Here is a 22,891-nt window from a genome sequence, read left to right as displayed (position 1 = left end):
TTATGTCCAATCGCATACAATTACACATATCTCATACAAATACTTAGTGTATATAAACATACACATGCTCGCATACACTGAACTTAAACCAGCAGCTCGCATACAAACCTGAAAATCGATTACAGTTGAACTCGCTTATAATCTAAACATCGCTTACATTGATATCACATACATTGTGATTTGATTACATGGGTGACTGATTATAAGGGAGACTCGATCACACTCCTTAGCCGATTACACCATAGTACCAATACCAAATCGATTACAGTGAGCCGATCATCCTATATCGCTTACATGCAAGATCGATTACATCAAACCTAGGTCGGTTACAATAGAACTCGCTTACAATTGCTTCAAATCGATTACATTGGACCATCGATTACAGTTAACCTGATCACCCTACTTTGCTTACATTGAGCTTCGATTACAATGGAACCAGATTCTACCTTGGATCTGTTTATTGGACTCGTATAGTCGTATAGATACACACATGACTCGCATACAATACTTGATGGTATTGGGCTTGACAGAATTTGGCCAGAAGGAGTACAAGGTGGGTTGGATCAGTTGGGCTGGGAAGTGGAGTGCAAGATGAATCATCGGGCTTTACAAGATGGGCTTGGGAAGTGAGCTGGGTAATATAAATTAGGTTATAATAAACGGACTAGCCGACCAATGAAAACAAATATATGATGATTGAAACAAATATAATAATCAAAGAGTGTGAACGTTAAACATAAGAAATGCAAGGAACTAAATAACGACTTTCGTTAAATGATGTAACCCCGATGGATCCGTTTAACTAAACAAGCGAGCCTAACCTAACAAATACGTTAGCTAGCTAAATTACCAACTTAACTAGTTACACGGTTACTTAACATATATATATGATCAACAGTTAGCCGTGCACAACTACGGAAAGGGATAACAATTAACGGAGAAAGAAATAGGATCCAGGTGAGTTTCTAGCCCCCATTTCTTGTTATATTTTTGGGGTTGTGTGCATACTCGATGTGACAGTTAATACTCTTACCTTAAATGGTAAGTGTCTGCCATGTATGATATATGTGATAGATACGAATGATTGCTTGTCGGTACGCGAACGATCTTCGAATATTGCACATACTGTCAGGTATAAATAAAGATATGAATAATGTATGTAATGTAAGGATGATGTATGAACGTTATGAAAGAAAGCTTATCGGTACGTGAACGATCTTCGGATATTGCACGTGTCGACAAAGGAAATGATCTCTAAGTGATTATATGCGTGTGAATGTTATGGCGTGACTTGCTTATTATGTAAATGTTAAACTGATATGTAAATGTTAAACTGATAGGAAGTGTGTTATAGACACGTAGATGAAAGTGTGATAGAAGTGGTAAGGGGTCTATCAAGGGTGTTAGTGGCGTAACGATAGTGCGTGATAGGGTAAGCCTATACGTGCCTCCATTATTAAAGTGGCATAATGAGATAACGTGGGAGGACAAGCCTCTACGTACTCCCGCAAACAAGTGGCTAAGACGTAAGTGACAGGTAAGTGATTAAGTGGTAAGGTAAGCAGTATAGATAGTTGACTATGTGTCTTCGGACACGTATATAATTGCATGTAATGGTTGTATGTAAGTTGCTTGATTAACTAGAACTCACTCAGCGTAGCTGACTTTTAGTATACACACAGGTTATTGTGTTTAATGAGCTAGCATGAGGAGGACACATGACATGGATTGAAAGACTGACATCTGAAGATAGAAGAGAAATGATGTTTTGATTATGATGTTGTATTTTATGTTTTAAAGAAAAGATCGAATGTTTTTGTATCGAATGATTAACGTTGACGTTTTCGCGAAAGTTTTAATAAATTCTGATTTGTAGACTCGTGTTTATGAGTAAATCTAACATCCAATGTAGGGCACCGCGATCGGGGCCTTACAATCAATGATGAAGAAGATGGTTGTTGTTTCTGATAAAGATAACACTGATCGTGTTAGCCAAGATGATAAAAAGAAATAGGAATCGGTTTAAGTGTATCCATGGATAACCTTAATCTTGGTCCTAAAAAGAAACTTCTTGTGCTTCCTATCGGTGGGTTTCTCGTTAACCGAGCTCATCGTCATAGGCCAAACGCCATTCTTATAATCCGCCATCCGGATTTCATAACTGGGAATTTTAACAGTGAGTGAACAATATTATATATTATTCACTTTTTAATTTTGTTTAGTAACGTGATTATATGTTATGTGTATGTACAGTTTACAAGAGGCCGTTTTGTCGAGAGTTTTTGAAGTTTTGTTTTGAGAGTTTTGAAGTGGGAATTTGGTCATCTGCTATGGAGTTGGTATCACAAATTATTTAAAATGTTCTTTTATTCACCCGTTATTTTGTTAGTCTTTGTTAGTTTTAAGTTAACTTAAGAAATAAACAAACGGATGCTTGATATAACGGATTTTTGTGTTGTTTATTTATTAATAAATATACATTTTTTTAAAACTGCTAACTCTCATAATCTTTATCGATATGTTTCTAAATCTAGGACCATGTTTCAATGTTTTTATAAGGCTATAACTTTAGATTGATATGTATTTGTTTCTGTCTGTTGAAAGATAATGTGAACAAAGATTAATGAAAAGATATATATTAGTGAAAGAAGTATCTTACCTTAAAGAACCTATTAACTAAAAGAAAATGAAAACATATATGAAAATAATTGATTGATTATACTTTTCTCAGTTTTCTTGTAACCTTGTGGTTTTCTCCTTGACTCTCTTCAAAAGATATACATGAACGAATAATTCATAGAACACAAATGATTAAACGATTTTTTTTGGTTCTTTTATAAATAAATAACATAAAATATTGTTCATATTTATATTATTTAACAAATAAAAATAAATGATCTTTCCTGTCAAAAGGTGCATGAACGATTTGTTGGATCTTTGGTTCGTTTACTCGTTATAATTTTTATATATTATTTAATTTACGTCTTTTTCTTTCAGGCAAAACATAGATGAAGTTCTGACCAATTTAGTGGGAGAACTCAAAAACAAGCTTTTGTTTACTTGGGCAACTTTGACAAGTTTTCTAGTTTATTAGTCTACCATCACTACCACTATCACGACCACAAGGGTAACTTTGATGTTTTAACGACACTTGTTAGGATCAAGGCCAATGCACGGAGACGGGTTTCATGTGTCCGGACAACAAAAAGAAGCCGCTATTCTTGAAAGAACTCAGGCATATATGGAAGAAAAAGTATATATCTGGTGCATGGCGTGATGGAAATTACTCCGCGTGTAACACGTTGTTGATCTCTGATCATGTGACGGCCCTTCTGAATATGAAGAAACACGGATCTACTCCCCACTAATGGGTCCTAGATCCAGTAAGTCAACAGGGTAGGATACGATTAACTGCCTATACGATATGAACACAATTCCCCAAAGTCTAATGACGTGAACCTGCAAAACAAACACCGTGAGCTCGTTACGGGAAGGACAAGAGGGGGGTTTTCCCGTAACCACCATCCGGCGTGAGAATAAGTAAAGTTCTGACGAGAGTAAAGTACTTTAGTAAATTGAAAGAGTCCAGTGGAAGTGAATGAATACCTCATGATGATTGAGAGGGTATTTATAGCCGAAGGGTGTGTAGAAGTGATTGGGCCAGCTGTCTCTTTAGAAGATGCTCTCATAACCGTCTGGACACGTGCCTTCATATGATAGGTTCAGACTATACGTTGCATGTGCATGTATAACAACCCGGACACGTGTCTCTTTATCATTGGTTAACGGAGCAATATTGGCCATGTGCATGGTTATGGCAACCTTGCCAGGTGTCACTGGCTGATTGGCCGAAGGATCACGTAATGCCCAAGAAAGCATCTTGGAAAATCTTCTAGAAGGTAATTGGTTATTGACAGATGGCCCGGGACATTACCTCGTGGTCATTTACGCGGAAGGATGTTCCTTCTTGCAGATGACTTTTGAGGGTGCCAGAATGCTTCCGCATGTGCCATGAGGGTGTTTCTTCCTCAGATGATCTATGCGGATGGTTCATATGCCCTGCGGGTGACTTGTGACATGCTTTTGGTTGACCCGCGGGTGTTACTTAAGGGTATTTGGGTCTTTTTAGTACCCTACCTCTTTAAGTCCCCCCAGTCCAGTGTTTCTTCCGTGTGAAGTATTTTATGCAAGTGAAATTCTGGACTTAATGTGGATTTGGGGATTTTTGACTTTGCAAGTTGGTGAGAAATATCTTTTGTTGCTGTGGATAATCATGAAAAAGGACAAGTTGACCACTCGCACGCGCGTGTGCAGGTGACAGGACGTTTTTAACGGCTGTTACTGTACCCGACTGTACAACTTTTTCCCTTTTTCGAATTGTCCGCGTGACGTGGCGATCCGTTACTGGACGGTTTTTTCTCTTTCTACTGTTAGCATCCCATCGCATTAATTGCGGTGGGTATAAATAGAGGGAGTTAACTTCTTTTTGAAGTTTTATCGTCTTTGAATTCTAAATACGAACTTGCTTTCTTTCTTCAATCTATCATTTAATCTTTGTTGAAATAACCTGATATTTTACCAAGTGTTTGTAATGGCGTCTGCTCAATCTGAGATTGATGAGATAGAAGTCCACTGGGACCAAGAGGAATACCATAAACTTATTACGACTTATGGCATTCTACCGGAATGGGGACCGGAGTTCCCTTCTGCCGGCTCTATAGCCAGCTTTCCAGCTCCTGGGAAGATGGCTCTATACGTCGACTATTTTGACGGTGGGAACTTTCACCTTCCAATCACAAAGTTCTTTATGCGGTTGGTTATGGCGTTTGGGATTCACTTATCTCAATTTCACCCTCGTGCCGTCATGCGAATTCGACACTTCGAGTTCGTGTGTATGGCACATGATCTAGTACCCCGGCTAGACCGATTCGTTATTTTTTACAAAATGGCTAACCGGAATGGATGGTTCACTTGCCATAGTTTGACTGATAGGGTTATCGGCAATGTTATTGAAGAAATTTCCAAGGATTGGATGAAAAAAATTTTCTGGATTTCTGAGGATGTGGTGCCTGAGACCATGATCCGTCGCGCTCCTAACGGTGCTCTTACTGACATCACTCCGGCAACCCATGAGAAGCGCGACTGGTTTCGCACGCTTACTACTTTGCCGACGCCGATGCGAGCACTTCCTGAGGAAGCCCTTGTGTGGGCGGGCATGAGCCGCTTGTGGCCTTCTCCTTTCATGGAGCCTGTTTTTATTGAGTTAGATGGCCGTGAATTTTGCTACTTTATTCCTTTGCCTTTCCGTTTTTGAGTTTTTATTGTTAACGTTTTTTGTTTGTTTCCAGGTTTTGGATCGATGCTGAACGCCCTAGATGATGGCAAGGGCTGCATGGGTAGGAATATCCGTAATGCGAAGGATACACCTGTTCTTGAAAGGACTGCTAAATACTTCCTTTTTCCGGTCAAAGTACGTGCTGAGCCGATTGTCTCGGAGGCTATCTTCGAATCAGGTGCGTATATCTTGAACCCTCCGCCTCTTAATGCGCTGACCTCCGAAGGGACGGTCGTCATTCTAAGTGACGATTCCGCCCTCCTTGAGGAGGAAAGCTCGGATGATGCTCCTGAGATTTCATCTGTCTTTCATTTGCTGGCAGAACTTTACCGGAAGAGATCCCTCCGTGTATCCCAAGCAAGTGACGCAGGTACTAGTGCTGCGGATGCCGGGAAGGAGCCTAAAACGAAGAAACGCCGGACACATCGTCCGAGGAAACCACTACCGCCCAACCTTGCGGAGCGTCTAGGGACAGCATCTGGTGAGTTCTTATTTGTTAACTTTTATTATTCTTTGAAAATGGGCTATGACTATAATTTTCTTATGCAGATCCGTCCATTGCTGAGTGTCCTACTGTTGGGAAGCTGTCGACGCCAACACCAAATGTTGAAAAACGAACTTCGCCTCCTCCGGAGAAGGAAGCGGATAAGCCTGTTACCCCTCCTGTCGAAACGACTGTGGAGGGGGCTAACGTTCAATCGGTGACTGCCGGATCCCTGGATTATCTTTTCCAGGGTGGGGATGTCACCGATTCTCAACACGATAATCCTGAAGTCACTTCTAAAGGTTTCAGGGTTAACGAATCTCCCATGCGACCTTCTTCTCAGTTCAACCCTACCTCTTCGCCTTTTACAACCGGGTGGAGAGGATGATTTCTTATTTGGAGCCTCTGCTTATGAAGCTGGAGGGGGTTCCTCACAAGGTAGTCCACAACAGTCTTCCTCCACTCCTGTTCGTCTCGGAACCTCGAGTTCTCAATATTTTGGAGACGTACAGTTGGGGGGAGACTATGACTTATTTGTCCCGTCTTGGGACATTGTCAATGGGTCGCGGGTTTCAGATCCCAAGACCTGCATGAACTTTGTTGAGCATTGTATGCCGCCTGCCGAAGTGGCATACCAACGGACCCGCTCCCGTCAAGAACTTCATACTGACTTATCTATTTCCTTGACTAACTGCTTAGCCTGTAGTCAGGAAATCTTGCGGGAGTGGCGAACACTGGGCGGGAAGCTTGGTGTGGCTTCCGAGGCCGTGAAGGTTGCGGATAAGGAAGCCGAGGAGCACCGTAAAGCAGCGAGTGCAGCTAGGTAGAAACAGACTGATGCCGAAGCTGCACTCAAAAAGGAAAAAGAGCGAAATGCTGATGCTGCTAAACGGTGGAAAGAGGCCTGCGAGAAACAAAACCATGTTCTGGAAGGCGCTCGAGCTGAGACTCAAAAGAAGAAGGACGAGTTGACGAAGGCACAGGACGAGATGTCTCGTCAGAATGCCCGGATCCAAAGAGCTCGAGGAAGCTTTAAAGTTGTAAGGGGAGCAATATGAATTGAAAGATAAGACTGCTGCTGAGATGCAGTCTGCATATGACTCCCTTTTGCAATCTCAAACTGAAGCGAGCAACCGTACTTCCGTCGAGTTGCGAGAACTTCGTGGTAGGGCGGAGCGCGCTGAGAAGTAAAGGCAGTACTTCCTCAATCATGGCCTTGAATCTGTAAGTTTTCTCATATACTGTTTATTTGTTGTGTTTTTAATTCCATGATGTTGACGAATCTTGTTCATAGGTCATCTGTCATATCAAGAGGAGCACGGAGCTTACTGATTACTTCGTTAACTTGACAACGGCTTCGGAAGGCGTTGGCCGGGTGAAGGGCTTCAATGAAGGGTTGGCGTTTGCCCAATCCGGACAGTCTATTGAGAGCTACCCGCTTCATGGCCTTGACGCGAAGCAAGAGTTAGACATGCGGGTCCAAGAGTATGATGACCTTGTTTTTCCGCTGCATAATATGCTTCCGGAGTTCGCCTCTTCCGAAGATGGCGTGAAACAGTTGCGGGTCTACATAGATGATGAATCAGAGGATGATGAATCTGATGATGATGAATCTGAGGATGCTTCCCCAAATGCTCCGGAAGGCACTTCGGCCCCTAACCCATAGGATAGATGTAGGAATTAAAACCGAACTTGTAATTTCTTTTCATGTTTTTGTAATTACTCTTTTTGAATATTAACGAAAAGAACTTGATGTTGATAATATCTTTGTGAGATATCTTTTCTTTGAATTTTGTACTTGTGTAAGTTGGATAGTATCGGTGACGTGGCGGAGAGATAATTTTTAAACGGTGGCTGACAAGACGTGTAGAACGCCTGTTTGACAGCCTGTAAGCACTTTTTCGAATCTCCCGCCTGACATGTCGGTCATCCTGTGGCCCGCATTTTCTCTTTCCTCTGTCAGTCAGACGGTCGCATTAATTGCGATGAGTATAAATAGGCCTTGATGTCTTCAATCCATTCTTATCGCTTACATATTTTCTCCTTTGCTTATATCAGAGAACTTTTGCTTTCTTGCTTTCGTCTTTATATTCTACACAAAATGGCTGCCCAGAAGAAAAATCCTCCTGCTATTAATGAAGTTGGGTGTGAAATCAAGGAGAAGGACTTTGACGATATAAAAAACGTATACGGCTTCCCTTCGGAATGGGAGGCCGAACGTCCGTCGAAAGGAGCCATCGCAACGGCGCCTCCGCCGAAGAAGATGGCCGTTTATTTGGACCATTTCACCACCGGGAACTTTCGATTGTCGTAAACAAATTCGTACAATCGGTCTTGACGGCGTATTTTCATTTATCCCAGATTCATCCTTTTGGGATGCTAAGAATCCGGCATTTCGAGTTTTGTTGCCAAGCGCATGATTACGATCCCTCCGTTGGTATGTTTGTCGTGCTGTACAAGATGACTTATCGTGAAGGCTGGTACAGTTTTGCCACCACCGGTAAAGGATCTATTGGTTTTGAATGGCTTCGCAGTATCCACGGGTGGAAGACAAAATTTTTCTGGATCCGGGAAGATGTTATCCCGTTTACAATGACTCATCGGAGACCGACGGACAAATTACCGGAAGTCACTACTTCCGAATACGAAGGTCGTGCCTGGTTTCTTACTTTAACAAAGACTCCGACACCCATGCGTCCCATTCATGAGGGAGCGATGGTGCATGCCCGGATGAGTCATTTGTGCCGTTCCCCACTTTGGAACCTTATTATGAGAATTTTGATGGAAGTAAGTTTTTACTTGTAACGTTCTGGGTTCTTAGTTTACTTTCTTTAAAATTCTTCGCTTGCAGGTAAAGGTACGATCCTCTCTACTCTTGTGGATAAGATAGGTGGCATGATGGTACGCCGCCCCATTACAAAACATAACGTTCCGTTCCTGGATCGTACGCTGAATAACTTTCTGTTTTCCACTACCCTCACGCCGGAGCCTGTTGTCTCCGAGGCGATGTACGCACAAGGTAAGGAGTTTGTCATGAAGTGTGAAGGTATTCTTCAACCTCGACCTATAACCGCCGCTACTTCGAGCGGGGTGGTAGTACTTCTTTCATCTAGTGAAGAATCATCACTTTGTGAAGGAGAATTGTCAGTTGGTGCCACTAACCTTTCACCTTCGGCTGTAGGTTTGACCCGCAAGCAAGATTCGAAGGCCACCACCGATCCATCAACAGGTGAGGAAGGTGGTCCTCAATCCGTTGAGGGCGAACCTCTGGTTACAAAAGCGGGTGCTTCAAAGGCTGCTGGAAAGCGGAAAACACAGCCTTCCGATGTCGCGCCCAAGAAGAAGAAAAAGAAGAAGGAGGAGGTTGAAATCCCGGACTTGGGAGCTCGTCTTCGAGAGCTTTCTACCCAGGACGTTTCTAAAGGTAAGATTTGAACCTTTACGATTATATTTGAATATTCCGCTCCTTGGTGACTTAAGGAATTTTAATTTGGAAATGTTTCAGGTTTGATGGATTCACGTCTTCCGACTCCCCCCTCCTCACGGTTAAACACTGTTCCAGATCCGATCGATTTGTTGGATAATTCTCCTAACAAGGAAAAAGAGGTTGGTGAATCCGATCGTCTTCCCACGTCCCCACCTCATCAAGAGAATTTCTTCCGGAATCAAGGTGGGGTTAGTGTTTTTCGCTATGGGGGGCAGGCTTCCTCATCTCAAGTGGAGGAGGATACTGCTCCACATAGACCTCGCTGGTCATTGCGTCGGAATTCCGTTTTAAATGATGCGGACGTTTGCCAAGAATATCTCCATGAAAGTCTCCCTCCTGCAGAGAGGGAGCGACAACGTCGTCGCATCCGCCAGGACCTTCTAGATTCCAACTCCTATCACATGGCGAACACTGTTTCCACCAATCAGGAGATACGTCGTGATTGGTTGGCCATGAACGACGAGCTAGAAGAGACTGAGCGCAACTTGTTAGACGCTAAGAAAGAAACTCTTAAGGCGTTAACTAACGCCTAAGATAGTCATCGAGCCTTGGAAGAAGCTAAGGTTGCTTTTCAGAAACAGCTGGATGAACAAGCTGAGCTGATAAGGACCCTTCAGGCTGACTCGGCGGCAAGGACAAGCGCTTGTCCGACCTGAATGCCAAGAATCGGGGCCAAGCCTTGGAGTGTGCCGGTCATAAGATGGATCTTATCCGGGCTCAGGCGGACAGGAAATGGCTTCTATCGATAGCGATTCCCAAGGTATCAAGTCTTTGTGTTAACTTAATTTATTCGGATGTGTATGTGCTCACACATGTTTGTTTGACTTAATAGGTTATTACTGACATTCGAAACAGCGACGATCTTGGGAATTGCGTTGCGGTGCTCCTCCGTGCTTCCGAGAAAGCAGGCCGACATATGGGCTTTGAAGAGGTATATAAGTTTTGTTCCGAAGGCCGGGTTCCGGAGGAATACGTCTTGTTCGGCAAGAACACTACTGCTATCCTTCTTGAAAAAACCAAGGATTTCGATATTCTGAAGTTTTCTCTCTCCGATCATATATCAGAGCTCGCAGATAAAGAGGATGCCATAGAACAATTAAAGGAGCTACTGGAACTTGATGAGGAGGCTGATAATACCACAGAAGATGAGGATGTCGCCCCGTAAATACATATGTCTTTGTTGTAAATATTTCTTTTGTTTGTAATCTCATTTGACCTTTAATAAGAAGTCTTGTTTTCTTCCGGCGCACTTTGTCTTATGTACCATAATATAAGTTTCTGTCCGGAACTTCGTTTTCGTCAATAAAAGATTAAAACTTATCAAAATAACATGGAATTAACTGGACGTTCTTCATACATTGGGCACAAGCCTTCTTACAACAAAAGAAATTGCATAACTTAATAGTCTATGTGGGCGCGCAGGCCGAAAATAAAAAAAGCAAATAAAATTACAACATATAGCATTTCTTTAACTGTGCTGCGTTCCAAGTTCGAGGGATTTCTGTCCGATCTAACTTCTCCAACTTGTAGGCACCTTTGGATAGTACTTGTTTGATTTTATAAGGTCCCTCCCAAGTTGGGGCTAACTTTCCCGAAAGTTCCTGACCGGAGGCCTCGTTATTGCGGAAGACAAAGTCTCCCACATCGAATTCACATGTCTGGACCCGCGAGTTGTAATACTTCTAAAGTTGTCGCTTGTAATTGTGTTCGCGGATCGATGCTAATTCTCTTCTTTCGTCATGTAAATCGAGATTCATCCTCAGTTCGCGATCATTATCATTAATTAGAAGAACCCTTGCGGATGGAATCCCAATCTCTGCGGGGATCATAGCTTCAGTACCATAAGTTAGGCTAAAGGGTGTCTCCAAATTACTGGAGTTCTTTTGGGTGCGGAAGGCCCAGAGTACATGAGGCAGTTCGTCCACCCAACCCGTTCGTTTTGTTCCTAGCCTTGCTTTGATCCCCTCCTTGATAGTTCGGTTGGTCCTTTCGACCTGACCATTTGCTTGAGGATGAGCTACGGATGTAAAGGTTTGAATGACTTGAAGTTCTTTCAACCATCCTTGCAATCCGCTATCAGCAAATTGGGTGCCATTGTCACTTACCAATTCCCGCGGGAGACCAAACCGGCAAATGATGAATTCCCAAATGAATTTTTTCACGCTTGAAGCCATGATTGATGCCACTGATTTGGCTTCCACCCACTTGGTGAAGTAATCAATGGCTACTATCAGGATCTTGACTCGTCCCGGGGCTTCTGGGAAAGGTCCCATAATATCAATAGCCCATATTTGGAATGGCCAGGCAGATGTTATTGGAAGCAGTTCGTTCTTTGGATGCAGAATGTTGGGGGCATGTTCTGCATGGGGGCATGACGCTGGCATAAATCACACTTTCTGAATTCTTGCTCAGCGTCTAAGTGCATGCCGGGCCAATAATACCCTGCGTTCATAATCTTTACAACTGTTATTCTTGGTCCCACGTGTAACCCGCAAATGCCTTCGTGAATTTCTCGGATTAAGTAATTTGCATCTTCTGCGTCTACACAACGTAATAACGGACCAAGAAATGATCTCCGGTATAAGATACCGTCAGTCAATTGGTAATTTAGGGCTTTGTGCTTAATCTTCCGAGCCTCAGCCTTTCCTGTTGGAAGTGCTCCAGAAGATAAGTATGCTTTGATGGGCGTCATCCATGATTCAACGCCAGTTTGAATTACCAGGACTTGATTTTGTGGAACGGATGGATGATCTAGAACTTCAACACGAATATCTTTGGCAAAATGTTCAAAATTCGTTGAAGCTAGCTTGCTAAGAGCGTCCACCGATTTGTTCTCACTCCTCTTAATGTGAACAACATTGAAAGAAGAAAATTGGCGTATCAAGACCCTTGCTTGTGACAAATAAGAAGCTATGACATCATTTTTGGCTTCAAATGTTCCGTTTATTTGTCCCGCAATTAGCATAAAATCCACCCGTGCTTCCAAATGTTTCACCCCAAGCTTTTTGGCTATCCGCAGACCTGCCAGGAAGGCTTCATATTCCGCCTCATTGTTGGTACTTTTGAAGTCCAATTTGATGGCGCATGTGAACTCGTGCCCCTCAAGGTTAACTAGCCTTAAACCTACACCTGCCCCTTCGCTGCTTGAAGCTCCGTCCGTGAACAATGACCAAACTTGCCCTTGTTCCGGAGATGCTTGGGGTTGTTGTTCAATTAAAAATTCTTGTTCTTTGTGTTGAGGGACTTCCGTGACAAAGTCCGCCAGTACTTGTCCTTTAATTGCCGGTCTTGGTTTATATTCTATCGAATGTTCGCCCAATTCGATAGCCCACTTTGCGAGTCGCCCAGACAACTCGGGTTTACTCAACACGTTCTTGAGTTTGTATCCGGTTATTACATTGACGGGGTGACCCTAGAAATATCTACGAAGCTGTCTGGCGGCATAAACCAATGCCAAAACCAACTTTTCCAACATAGAATATCTTGTTTCTGGGTCCGATAGTGTTCTACTGACGTAATAGATTGGAGTTTGAACATTCTTCCTATCCGTCAATAGGACAGCCCCCACGGAAATGTCGGACGCCGACAAATACAGTGTTAATGGTTCACCCGTGTGAGGAGCAGTTAACGTGGGTAGTTCCATTAAACACTTCTTGACTTCCTAGAATGCTTGTTCGTCTTCCGGAGTCCATCTGAATTGTGCCTTTTTGAGGCAGTTCCTCAATGTTGAAATAATGGGTAAGATTTAGCAGCGTGGTTTGCCAGAAACCTGTTTAACGCTACCAATCTCCCATTAAGTGTTTGAACCTCTTTGAGGGATGCGGGAGATGGCATGCGGGCCACTTCTTGTATCTTGTCCAGATTAGCCTTAAAACCCGTGCCTGTAACGATTACCCCGAGGAACTTTCCTTCCTCCATCCAAAAGGAACACTTTGCTGGATTCAGCTTCATATTGATGCTTCTTAAAGTTTCAAAAGTTTCCTCTATGTCTCTTAACATTTGGTCTTCTTCGATGCTTTTTATCACTAAATCATCCATATAAACTTCGATATTTCGACTTATCTGACTCTTGAAGGCCTGATCCATCAATCGTTGGTATGTGGCACCCGCATTCTTTAACCTGAAAGGCATCATTCTGTAATAGAATGTTCCTTGGTCAGTGCGGAACGCTGTCTTGTCCTCATCACCAGCTGCCATATGAATCTGGTGATACCCTTTGTAAGCATCGAGGAAGCACTTGAATTTGAAAGGGGCCACAATTTCTACCTTTAAGTCGATCTTCGAAAGTGGGTAACAATCTTTCGGACATGATTTGTTTAGATCTTTATAATCTATGCACATTATCCACGTTCCGTTGCTTTTCGGAACGATCACTGGGTTTGCCACCCACGTTTGGTACTTAATTTCTCGTATAATCCCAGCATGAAGAAGATCTTGCACTTGCTCATTCATGGCCTTCGTTTTTTCTGGGCCCATCTTTCGTTTCTTTTGCACAATCGGGGTGATCAACGGATTTACCTTTAACTTGTGTTCCGAAATGCTCCGCGGGACACCAGTCATGTCCGCGGGCTGCCACGCGAAAATGTCAATGTTCTTGGTCAATAATTGCTTTAAAAAAGTTCGGATGATTTCAGAAATGGCTGGGCCAATTACTATGGTTTGATCGAGGAATTTCTTGTTAAGAATCCATTTCTCTGGTTCAGTTCTTTGATTCTTCTTTGAAACTTTGCTTGGCCTTGAACTTTCAGTTGTGAAGCAATGTCGGTTAACGTAAATTATTGCTACTCCAGTGATGGTCGGGACCCCTACTGCTCCGTGAGCTGTGGACGGATGGGCATTGAAGTCACCAATTGCCTCTCGTCCGAGAATAATATCGTGTTTATATGTTGCCGGTAGAACCAAAAATTCGACCTCTTCAACTCTTGAGTGAACCCCGTCACTAAGTGTGACCGGGAATGTAATGACACCGCGCGGGTGCATTATTTCCCCACCAAACCCAGAAACGGGTGCATGGATAGGTTGTAATCGTTCTTTATCATCTTCCTCAAGCTGTTCAAAGCACTATTCGTACATAATATCGGATGTACTACCAGTGTCGAAGAACACATATTGTGACCGATAATGCCCAAATAGAGCAGTACTTATCAAAGGATTATTGTTGCACGGTCCTCCTTTGATACGCGGAGAAATGACGGGCTCGTTTTTCCACTCTTCGTCCTCCAATTCTTTCCTCTTACCCTTGATCTGCTGACCACCCTGAATCATGTGGACGTTGAGATCCTTTATTTGCCTTTTGGTCGGGCCCTGGTGATCCTTTGCGGGAGGTTTACCAGCCCCTGGTCTTACACTTTTGACCAAATGATCTAGCCTCCCGTTCTTTACTGTTGCTTCTATTTCATTTCTTAGGGCCACACACTCGTTTGTGTTGTGCCCTATATCATTGTGATACGTGCAATGTTTCTTGTTGTCGAGGAATGATTTCCTGGGTAACGGTTGAGGTTTGCGAAAGGTCAAATTTTCCATTGTGAGGATTTCTGAAGGAGATTTTGATAACTGAGTCCAGCTGCTATTGGAAGGCCATGCTGGAAAATTGCGCTTGTTTTTATTGCTAATCAACGATCTTGCATCGAATGGTTTGGACGTTTCTGAACTTAGCTGAAGTCTTGACCATATTGGCCCTTTGGCTTGTCTGTTTGGTCTTGGGGTCTGGAATTCGACTTTTGGCAACTGTTTCTGGCTGCTAGACCCCAATTTTTTCGGTTCTTGCAAACAACTTAGCTGCCGTCATGATTTCGTCCCAAGACTCGGGCATTCCGTCTTTTTCAGTTAGCGTGCGAATTAAGGCGTCACTATGGACATTTTTACGGAACGCTCCTCTCAGCATGTCTTCACTAACTCCCCCGATGTTAAGGCTCTAGTTATTAAAACAAGTAATGAAGTCCTCAATGGATCCATTATTTCGCCTTTCAATATCTAATATTTTTGAAGGATCACGCGTATGCTTTCTCTGTTGGCTGAAGTGTTGAGAAATTTTTGCCACAAAATCTTTCCAACTTTTGATCTGTCCGCATGGTAATTTCTCAAACCACTCCTGTGCCGCCCCGGTGAATGTAAGTGCAAACATGTGGCACCAATATGGGAGGGTCCAACCGCTGACTCCTCCAACTGCTTCAAATCTTAACAAATGATCACTAGGATCAGTCATTCCATTATATGTTCCAACAGATGTTAGAATTTTTGCATTAATCGGGAACGGAGCTGTCGCAATGCTTGAAATAAATTTTGACTTTTCTGCAAAAGATTCCAGGCGATATGGTTTGGAAAAATCATACTCAGCATTACTGTGATATTCTGCATGGCGGACAGCTGGCCGCGGATAGCTAGTTTTTCCGTACGAAGGGAAGCGACTATCTCCGTTGTAGTAACTACCTTCCGGATGATACGTTGAGTCATATCCGTCCAACTCATCCTCATAAGATGGTACCCGCATATCTATGCGAGGACGAGGGCGTAACCTCCGGATCTCACATACGTTCTGTTCTGGTGGCTGACTATATTGGATGTGGCTTCCCCTTATGGGAGGAGAGATAGATCTCTTGGGAGGCTCATCATACGTCAGGGTACGGCCATGGAAATGTTCATTCCGGACCCGACGTTCATATTCTGCTTTCAAACTGTCTTGTTGAACACGAAGCCATTCGTCCGGAGGCAAAAGTCCTTCGGTTCTGGAGCTATGACGGTGAGCTCTTCTTGGGTTAGAATCACCAGAATCTTCTTCCAAACCTAACTCCGACTGAGTTCGGTGGATTTCTCTTGTAACTCGTTCTAGATTCTTCAAGTTAGAACCTCCTGGGGCTGTGACATGCCCCAGGTCAGTAGTTGGTGTAACAACATTCCCAGCATCAACCGGAGTAGTATCTGCTATAGGAGTAAAATGTCCCCGAGCCGCTGAACCACCTAAGGTAAAACCTCCAGGGTTAACGACATTAGTTTGTGGAGCAGAATTTGTGATTCTAGCAAAAATGGATGTTGCTCCTTCACGTGATTCAATATTGAGATCTCGTGGAGGTTGCGATTGATTCTCCGTCGGCCCTTTAGGTAATTGATTCATATCGTAAAGAGGACGGAAATTTTTTTTTGCTGTTCTAACAAAGACACGGATGGCGCCAATGAAGAAACACGGATCTACTCCCCACTAATGGGTCCTAGATCCAGTAAGTCAACAGGGTAGGATACGATTAACTGCCTATACGATATGAACACAATTCCCCAAAGTCTAATGACGTGAACCTGCAAAACAAACACCGTGAGCTCGTTACGGGAAGGACAAGAGGGGGGGTCTTCCCGTAACCACCCTCCGGTGTGAGAATAAGTAAAGTTCTGACGAGAGTAAAGTACTTTAGTAAATTGAAAGAGTCCAGTGGAAGTGAATGAATACCTCATGATGATTGAGAGGGTATTTATAGCCGAAGGGTGTGGGGAAGTGATTGGGCCAGCTGTCTCTTTAGAAGATGCTCTCATAACCGTCTGGACACGTGCCTTCATATGATAGGTTCAGACTATACGTTGCATGTGCATGTATAACAACCCGGACACGTGTCTCTTTATCATTGGTTAACGGAGCAATATTGGCCATGTGCACGGTTATAGCAACCTTGCCAAGTGTCACTGGCTGATTGGCCGAAGGATCACGTAATGCCCAAGAAAGCATCTTGGCAAATCTTCTAGAAGGTAATTGGTCATTTACGCGGAAGGATGTTCCTTCTTGCGGATGACTTTTGAGGGTGCCAGGATGCTTCCGCATGTTCCATGAGGGTGTTTCTTCCTCAGATGATCTATGCGGATGGTTCATATGCCCCGCGGGTGACTTGTGACATGCTTTTGGTTGACCCGCGGGTGTTACTTAAGGGTATTTGGGTCTTTTTAGTACCCTACCTCTAAAGAATCCTGTATTACTCTATATCTACTATACTTCTTATTATATACTTTAAATATAAGTTGCATCTTTATATATATATGTGCCCGTGCGCGAGTTTTTCCTAGTTGGTACCTTTATTGATGTTTTGTTGCAGCCAAACACTTTGATTTCTCTTGCGAATTATGATCCCGAAAACAAGGAAGATGATCTTTTAGGTTCGAATGTGGAGATGCGTGTGTTTTTGGACGGGCTTGCGGATGCTAAAGATGCTCAAAGTTATGTGAAAGATCACCCGATAGGGGATCCGGCTATAACATCTTCTCATGCTGATTGGTACTATTATTCCGACGTAGTTCATTCTTTTGGCAAGAAAGAATCAAGTGATCACTAAAACCCATCTAAATCACTATTCCGACCAAGAAGGGTCTAGTCCGTATTCGATTACCAGTTGTTTGTCTGTTTATTGTTTGTTTGTTTGTTTGTTTCGTGGTTCACATTTTCAAACGTGGTACGGTGCTACAAGTTCATGTTATGAAACTTTTGGTTTTCGTATTATCCCTGTAACTTCTTAAGAAGCATGAGACTCTTGACCTTCTAAAGTTAATTGTATGGTTTACAAGCATCATATTTTACTTGTAAAAGATTGTGATTAGGTTCTTATCTCGTAACATATAGTTAATCACATTATCACATTATATGACTTAATTCATTTGTGAGATTAGTGTTATCTTGACAAAACGTCGTTCCGGGTATCAAAAAGAGGTAACATATTTTGACCATAAAGAATAATGTTCATTTTCTTAACAATAGTAATAATCATGTGTGTAAATGTAGGCATGTTTTTAAAGCATATAGCTTAACCCAACTACACACAATTAACAAGTGTACATATCGTATAATGATACAGTATTGGCGAGAACCTGTATAGAACCAATGGACATGGTATCTCCTAATACTCAACTTTTGGTTTTGTTAGTCGGATTTAAAAAAGTAAATGATGAAGTGATAAAATAACAATGCATAAAAATAAATAAAGTAAGAAGTCGAGAGGAGTCCTTTCAAGATGAACAATATCATGGCTTCAAATCTCTTGGATAACTTAATTACACATTAAAGTGTATCAGTAGATTGTGTTATCATAAAAGTGCATACGGAAAACGTCTCCCATTAGGGTTAAGAGTCATACGACTATTTTGGAAAGCTAGAATAATAATACATGCCAGCCACCTTGAGTCTTGTAATGATAATCAATTGACTAATTAAGTTTTACCTCCGCTATTGCTATCAAATCCCACAACTTATTGGAAATCATAAGACACACTAGCCACCTCAAAGTCGAAATTATTCAATAGTATAGAATGCTATAATCAAAAACATCAAAATTTTGAAACTCTACCCACCATCTCTAGTGCGATAACCACATTTTGTATAAAGACCATACAAACACGAAATGAATGTTTTAACAATGATTATCAATGTGTTGCAAAAGCATACAAGTTCAAAAGTCTAGTAATTAAAGGTCAAACACCGATCATATTCATATACAACAATCAAGCTAAGAATTTCAAAAGCATAAACACGCAATTTGACCAGACCCTCAGTTATGCAAACCACACCGATAAGTTTAGAATGGCAAACTTATGTTTATTGGAAACTTGTCTTATAACTTAATCTGGTGCCAATATTGGACAAACGTATTTTAAAAACTATTTGCTAGGGCCTAGAGGTGTGAATGGGTCGGTTTGGATTTGAGCTAAAACTGATCCAAAAGTTGAAATTTCTGTTTTTTATGTTTCTGAAAACCGTTCGGTTTCAGTCAATAATTACGATCGAATTGATTATTATACAGTTGAGCTAAAATATTTGAATTAAACTATTCTAAATTACTTAAAATAAAAATTAATAAATAAAAATCTATCAGTTCGGTTCGATTATTTTGGTTTTAATTACACGTAAAACCGAAGTCGAACCAAAACTTGGGTTTGATTTCTTCATTTTCAGATCGGTTTAACAGTTTCATGCACACCCCCACAAGTTGCAACGGAAGCTAGAAAACTAGAGGGATCGTATACGACCTATCAATAGTGAGAGGGTTAAAGTTGAAAAAAGTGCTAACAAAAACACAAACACATCGAAGATTTTGTTGCTAATCTGTACTTTCAGTATAAACCAAAGTTTATCATAAGTCGTTTATCAAATTATTGTTACCAAATAATATTATTATTAATATTAATGATGAAGAAGAAGAGTGTTGGTTCTGATAATGAAAAAGAAACAGGAATGGATTTAATAAGTATAATATCCATGGATAAGCTTAACCTTGGTCCCAGAAAGAAGCTTCTTGTGCTTCCGATGGGCGGGTTTCTTGTTCACCGAGCTCATCGTCGCCGCCCACACACCATTCCTAAAAACCGCCTGCCGGATTTCTCTTCTGGCAATTTTATGAGTAAGCAAACCCAGCAATATTATATTATTATTTGCTTTTCGATGTGGTCGGGTTATTAGGAATGAAGAATTGTTAAGAACTAATAATCAAAATATTAACTTTTTAAAAAACTTTTAAATGGGTTAACGGGTCAACCAACCTTTTTTCATTGTCGTGTTCGGGTTGACCCACTTTTTAAACGTGTCATGTTCGGGTTGACCTGTTTAAGAAAAAAGGTCGTGTCAGCCCAACCAAAACCTGGTTTTTTTCCGTTTCGTGACAGGAATTGCCTGTCCTATTTTTATATTTATGTTCACTAACGCGTTATAATATATGTGTATTTACAGTTTACAAGAGACCATTCTGTGAAGAGTTTTTGAAGTTTTGTTTTGAGAGATTTCAAGTTGGGATTTGGTCATCTGCTATGGAGTTAGTATCACAAAATATCTGAATTTTAATTTTATTTACTTGTCATTTTGTTAGTATTTGTTCGTTTAAGTTCAACTGATAAAAATAAATAAACGGGTAATAGAAACAAACTGCTTTTTGTGTTGTTTGTTAAGAAAATAAACGAGCAAAGGAATGAATATTATTTTCATAAAATAGCTTATTATAAAGCTAAAATAAACATAATATTCTTTTTTCTTATATAATTGTTTATGTTGTTTTTTTTAGTTATTTAATGTACTTTAAAAATATTTATATACGTAAACAAGCAAACATGAACGGATATTTTAGGAACACGAATGATTAAACAATAACTTTTTTTATGTTCGTTTATTTAACTAAATAACATTGTTTATGTTTATTTGTTTGACAAATAAAAAATAAAGAATTTGTCCGCCAATGGTTCACAGGCGGTTTGCTGGATGTTTGGTTCGTTTATATATAATCATAATTATTTTTATCTGTTATTAATATTAGTTTATGTGTTTTTTTCAGGCATAACATAGGTGAGGTTCTCACCAATGTAATGGGAGAACTTAAAAGCAAGCTTTTGTTTACATGGGTGAGTTTAAATCACTTGGATTACAAATCGGACCAATTTTCTTGTTTACTGTCTTTTATTATCTTTTACGACGATTTTGATGTTTTAACGACTTGTTAGGATCAAGGCCAATGCACGGAGACAGGCTTCATGTGTCCGGACAACAACAAGAAGCCGGTGTTCTTGAAAGAACTTAAGCATATATGGCAGAAAAAGTATATATACAGTCCATGGTCTGAAGGCGAATACTCTGCATCCAACACTTTGTTGATCACATATCCCGTGAAGGCCCTTTTGAATCCTGTATCACTCTTTATATACATCTCACATACACTTAGGCGGTTAGGCCTGTAAACGAACCGACCGTTCCTGAACAGTTCGTGATTTGTTCGGCGGGAAGTTCGTTTATTTAACAAACGAACGAACATGAACATGATTTTTTGTTCATATAATTAATTGAACAAACATGTGTCCATTCATTTATGTTCGTGAACGTCCGTTTATGTTCCTTTATTTATCTTTGTTCGTTTATGTTCCTTTAGATTTTAAACTATAGATAATTTAATTAGATTTATATAAATATGAACATAAAAGGGGCTCGTTTAAATTAAATATATATATTTACTTGGTTATATTTATTGGAAAAAATCGTGATCATCCACTAAAGTTTGCATTCGTGATCATCAGTTATGTTTGTTTAAGTTCGTTTACGTTCATGAACTATTCGTGCAGGTTTTAAACAGACGAACATGAACAAAAAAAATTGTTTGATTTATATGTTCGTGTTCATTCGATTCATTCATAACATACACTTAAACGATTAGTTATATCTATATATATTTGTGTCTGCGTGCACGAGTGTGTAATGTTAACACCCTTAATGATGATGATACATGTGTGTTTTGTTGCAGCCAAACACTTCGATTTATCCTGGGAATTATGATCCTGAAAACGAGAAAGATGATGTTCTAGGTAAATTTATAGATTCATTAGCTTGTTTTTGGAAAATGTTCATATTCTAAATATGTGAAATTTTGATTAGGCCCAAATGGCGAGTTAAGGGCGTTTTTGGATGGTCTTGCGGAAGCTGAAGATGTTCAGAGTTATGTGAAAGCCCACCTGATTGGGGATCCAGCTATAACATCTTCTCATCCTGAATGGGACTATTATTCCAAGATAATTCGTGCTTTTGGTAAGAAAGTATCCGGTGATCACTCAAACTTGTCGGAATCATTTAGATCAAGAGGGCAGTCCTAAAATCATACTCTTAAAATCATGTAACTCTGAACATGACCCGTGTAGCCCATTTATCAAAATAGGTTAAACGGGTTGTCATGTTTAACAAGTTGACATATAGTAAATGCGTTGTAATCAAGTTGTAAACATATGATGGTTTGAACTTCAGGTGTTCAAAAAAACCGGTTCGGGACCAGTAAACTGGTTTACAAACTGACCTGATAACAACCCAAAACTAGCTTGGGCGTAAGTGGACTAATATTGGTTCAGAATATCGGTGCCGATAATATCAACGATATTGACCGATATATCACCGATATTGCCGAATCCCGATATTAGTGTTTTAAGTCTTAATGATCAACTTTTAGTGTTCAATGCTAGTGTTTTAAGTCTTAATTATCAACTTTTAGTGTTCAATGTTAGTGTTTTAAGTCTTAATCTATTCTTACTTGCTACGATTGTTAGTGTTTTGCAATTTGCAAATGGTTAATTTGTTAATGGTGGGAGACTATACTGAATTAGTAGTGTTAAATTGCTATATATATGAATTTTACATGATATTAAAATTACCGATATCCCACCGATATCTCACTAGATATCGGTCCTTAACCGATATCCGATATTTTTTCGCATTAACTGCTTAGGTTATGCGTATATCATTCTAACGTGAAGCCGTTAACGACTTGTCACTTGGCGTGGATCTGCCAATGATGTTTCCATCCGTAATACCTTGGTAAGGCGATGCTGGTATTTGGTCGGTGAAGAATCCAAAGGAAGCGAATTCGAAGCAATAAACGAGGAGGATGTAGTTTTCTGGCATCCCAACTGCATACTACAAATGTACTTTGACACAGTAACTCTCGTGAATTGTTTGGTGCCACATTAAAACCAGTAATCTTAATCTTAAATACAACACTCCGGGCACATAAAGCATCAAGCAAAAAATTATGAACCCAAAAACTATCATCCCCAACATACAAAAGTACATAGTAAATCTATATTTCAGTATACAAACAAA

At 40.9% G+C, this 22,891-nt stretch overlaps 2 protein-coding genes across 2 annotated transcripts; both read left to right on the top strand.

The window, feature by feature from the left end:
- Nucleotides 1–1,985: 1,985 nt before the first annotated feature.
- On the top strand, nt 1,986–18,332 carry LOC143614836 (uncharacterized). Its single transcript, XM_077088156.1, has 5 exons — nt 1,986–2,176; nt 2,254–2,335; nt 2,998–3,064; nt 3,159–3,320; nt 17,379–18,332. Exons 1-5 carry the CDS (start codon nt 2,035–2,037, stop codon nt 17,613–17,615), a joined length of 690 nt encoding a protein of 229 aa, XP_076944271.1. The 5' UTR covers nt 1,986–2,034; the 3' UTR covers nt 17,616–18,332.
- A 1,074-nt stretch (nt 18,333–19,406) lies between these two features.
- LOC143614831 (uncharacterized) lies at nt 19,407–21,894 on the top strand. The gene is made up of 6 exons (XM_077088151.1): nt 19,407–19,670; nt 19,997–20,078; nt 20,592–20,658; nt 20,758–20,940; nt 21,549–21,609; nt 21,680–21,894. Exons 1-6 carry the CDS (start codon nt 19,457–19,459, stop codon nt 21,892–21,894), a joined length of 822 nt encoding a protein of 273 aa, XP_076944266.1. The 5' UTR covers nt 19,407–19,456.
- The last annotated feature ends 997 nt before the right edge of the window (nt 21,895–22,891 follow it).

The sequence above is a fragment of the Bidens hawaiensis genome, unplaced genomic scaffold, assembly GCF_021521415.1.
Source record: "Bidens hawaiensis isolate Kalapana, Puna unplaced genomic scaffold, B.hawaiensis_p1.1 tig00041188_1, whole genome shotgun sequence".
Classification (NCBI taxonomy): domain Eukaryota; kingdom Viridiplantae; phylum Streptophyta; class Magnoliopsida; order Asterales; family Asteraceae; genus Bidens; species Bidens hawaiensis.
This window is presented reverse-complemented; position numbering and strand designations above follow the sequence as displayed.

What these genes read in the sequence shown, in the direction of transcription:
- LOC143614836 (XM_077088156.1), top strand. Translation starts at nt 2,035, where the DNA reads ATGGATAACCTTAATCTTGGTCCTAAAAAGAAACTTCTTGTGCTTCCT. An exon ending in CATAACTGGGAATTTTAACA is followed by an intron (nt 2,177 to 2,253) that starts GTGAGTGAACAA and finishes GTGTATGTACAG; the next exon opens with TTTACAAGAGGCCGTTTTGT. An exon ending in CGTTGTTGATCTCTGATCAT is followed by an intron (nt 3,321 to 17,378) that starts GTGACGGCCCTT and finishes GTTTTGTTGCAG; the next exon opens with CCAAACACTTTGATTTCTCT.
- LOC143614831 (XM_077088151.1), top strand. Translation starts at nt 19,457, where the DNA reads ATGATGAAGAAGAAGAGTGTTGGTTCTGATAATGAAAAAGAAACAGGA. An exon ending in CTCTTCTGGCAATTTTATGA is followed by an intron (nt 19,671 to 19,996) that starts GTAAGCAAACCC and finishes GTGTATTTACAG; the next exon opens with TTTACAAGAGACCATTCTGT. An exon ending in TGAAGGCCCTTTTGAATCCT is followed by an intron (nt 20,941 to 21,548) that starts GTATCACTCTTT and finishes GTTTTGTTGCAG; the next exon opens with CCAAACACTTCGATTTATCC.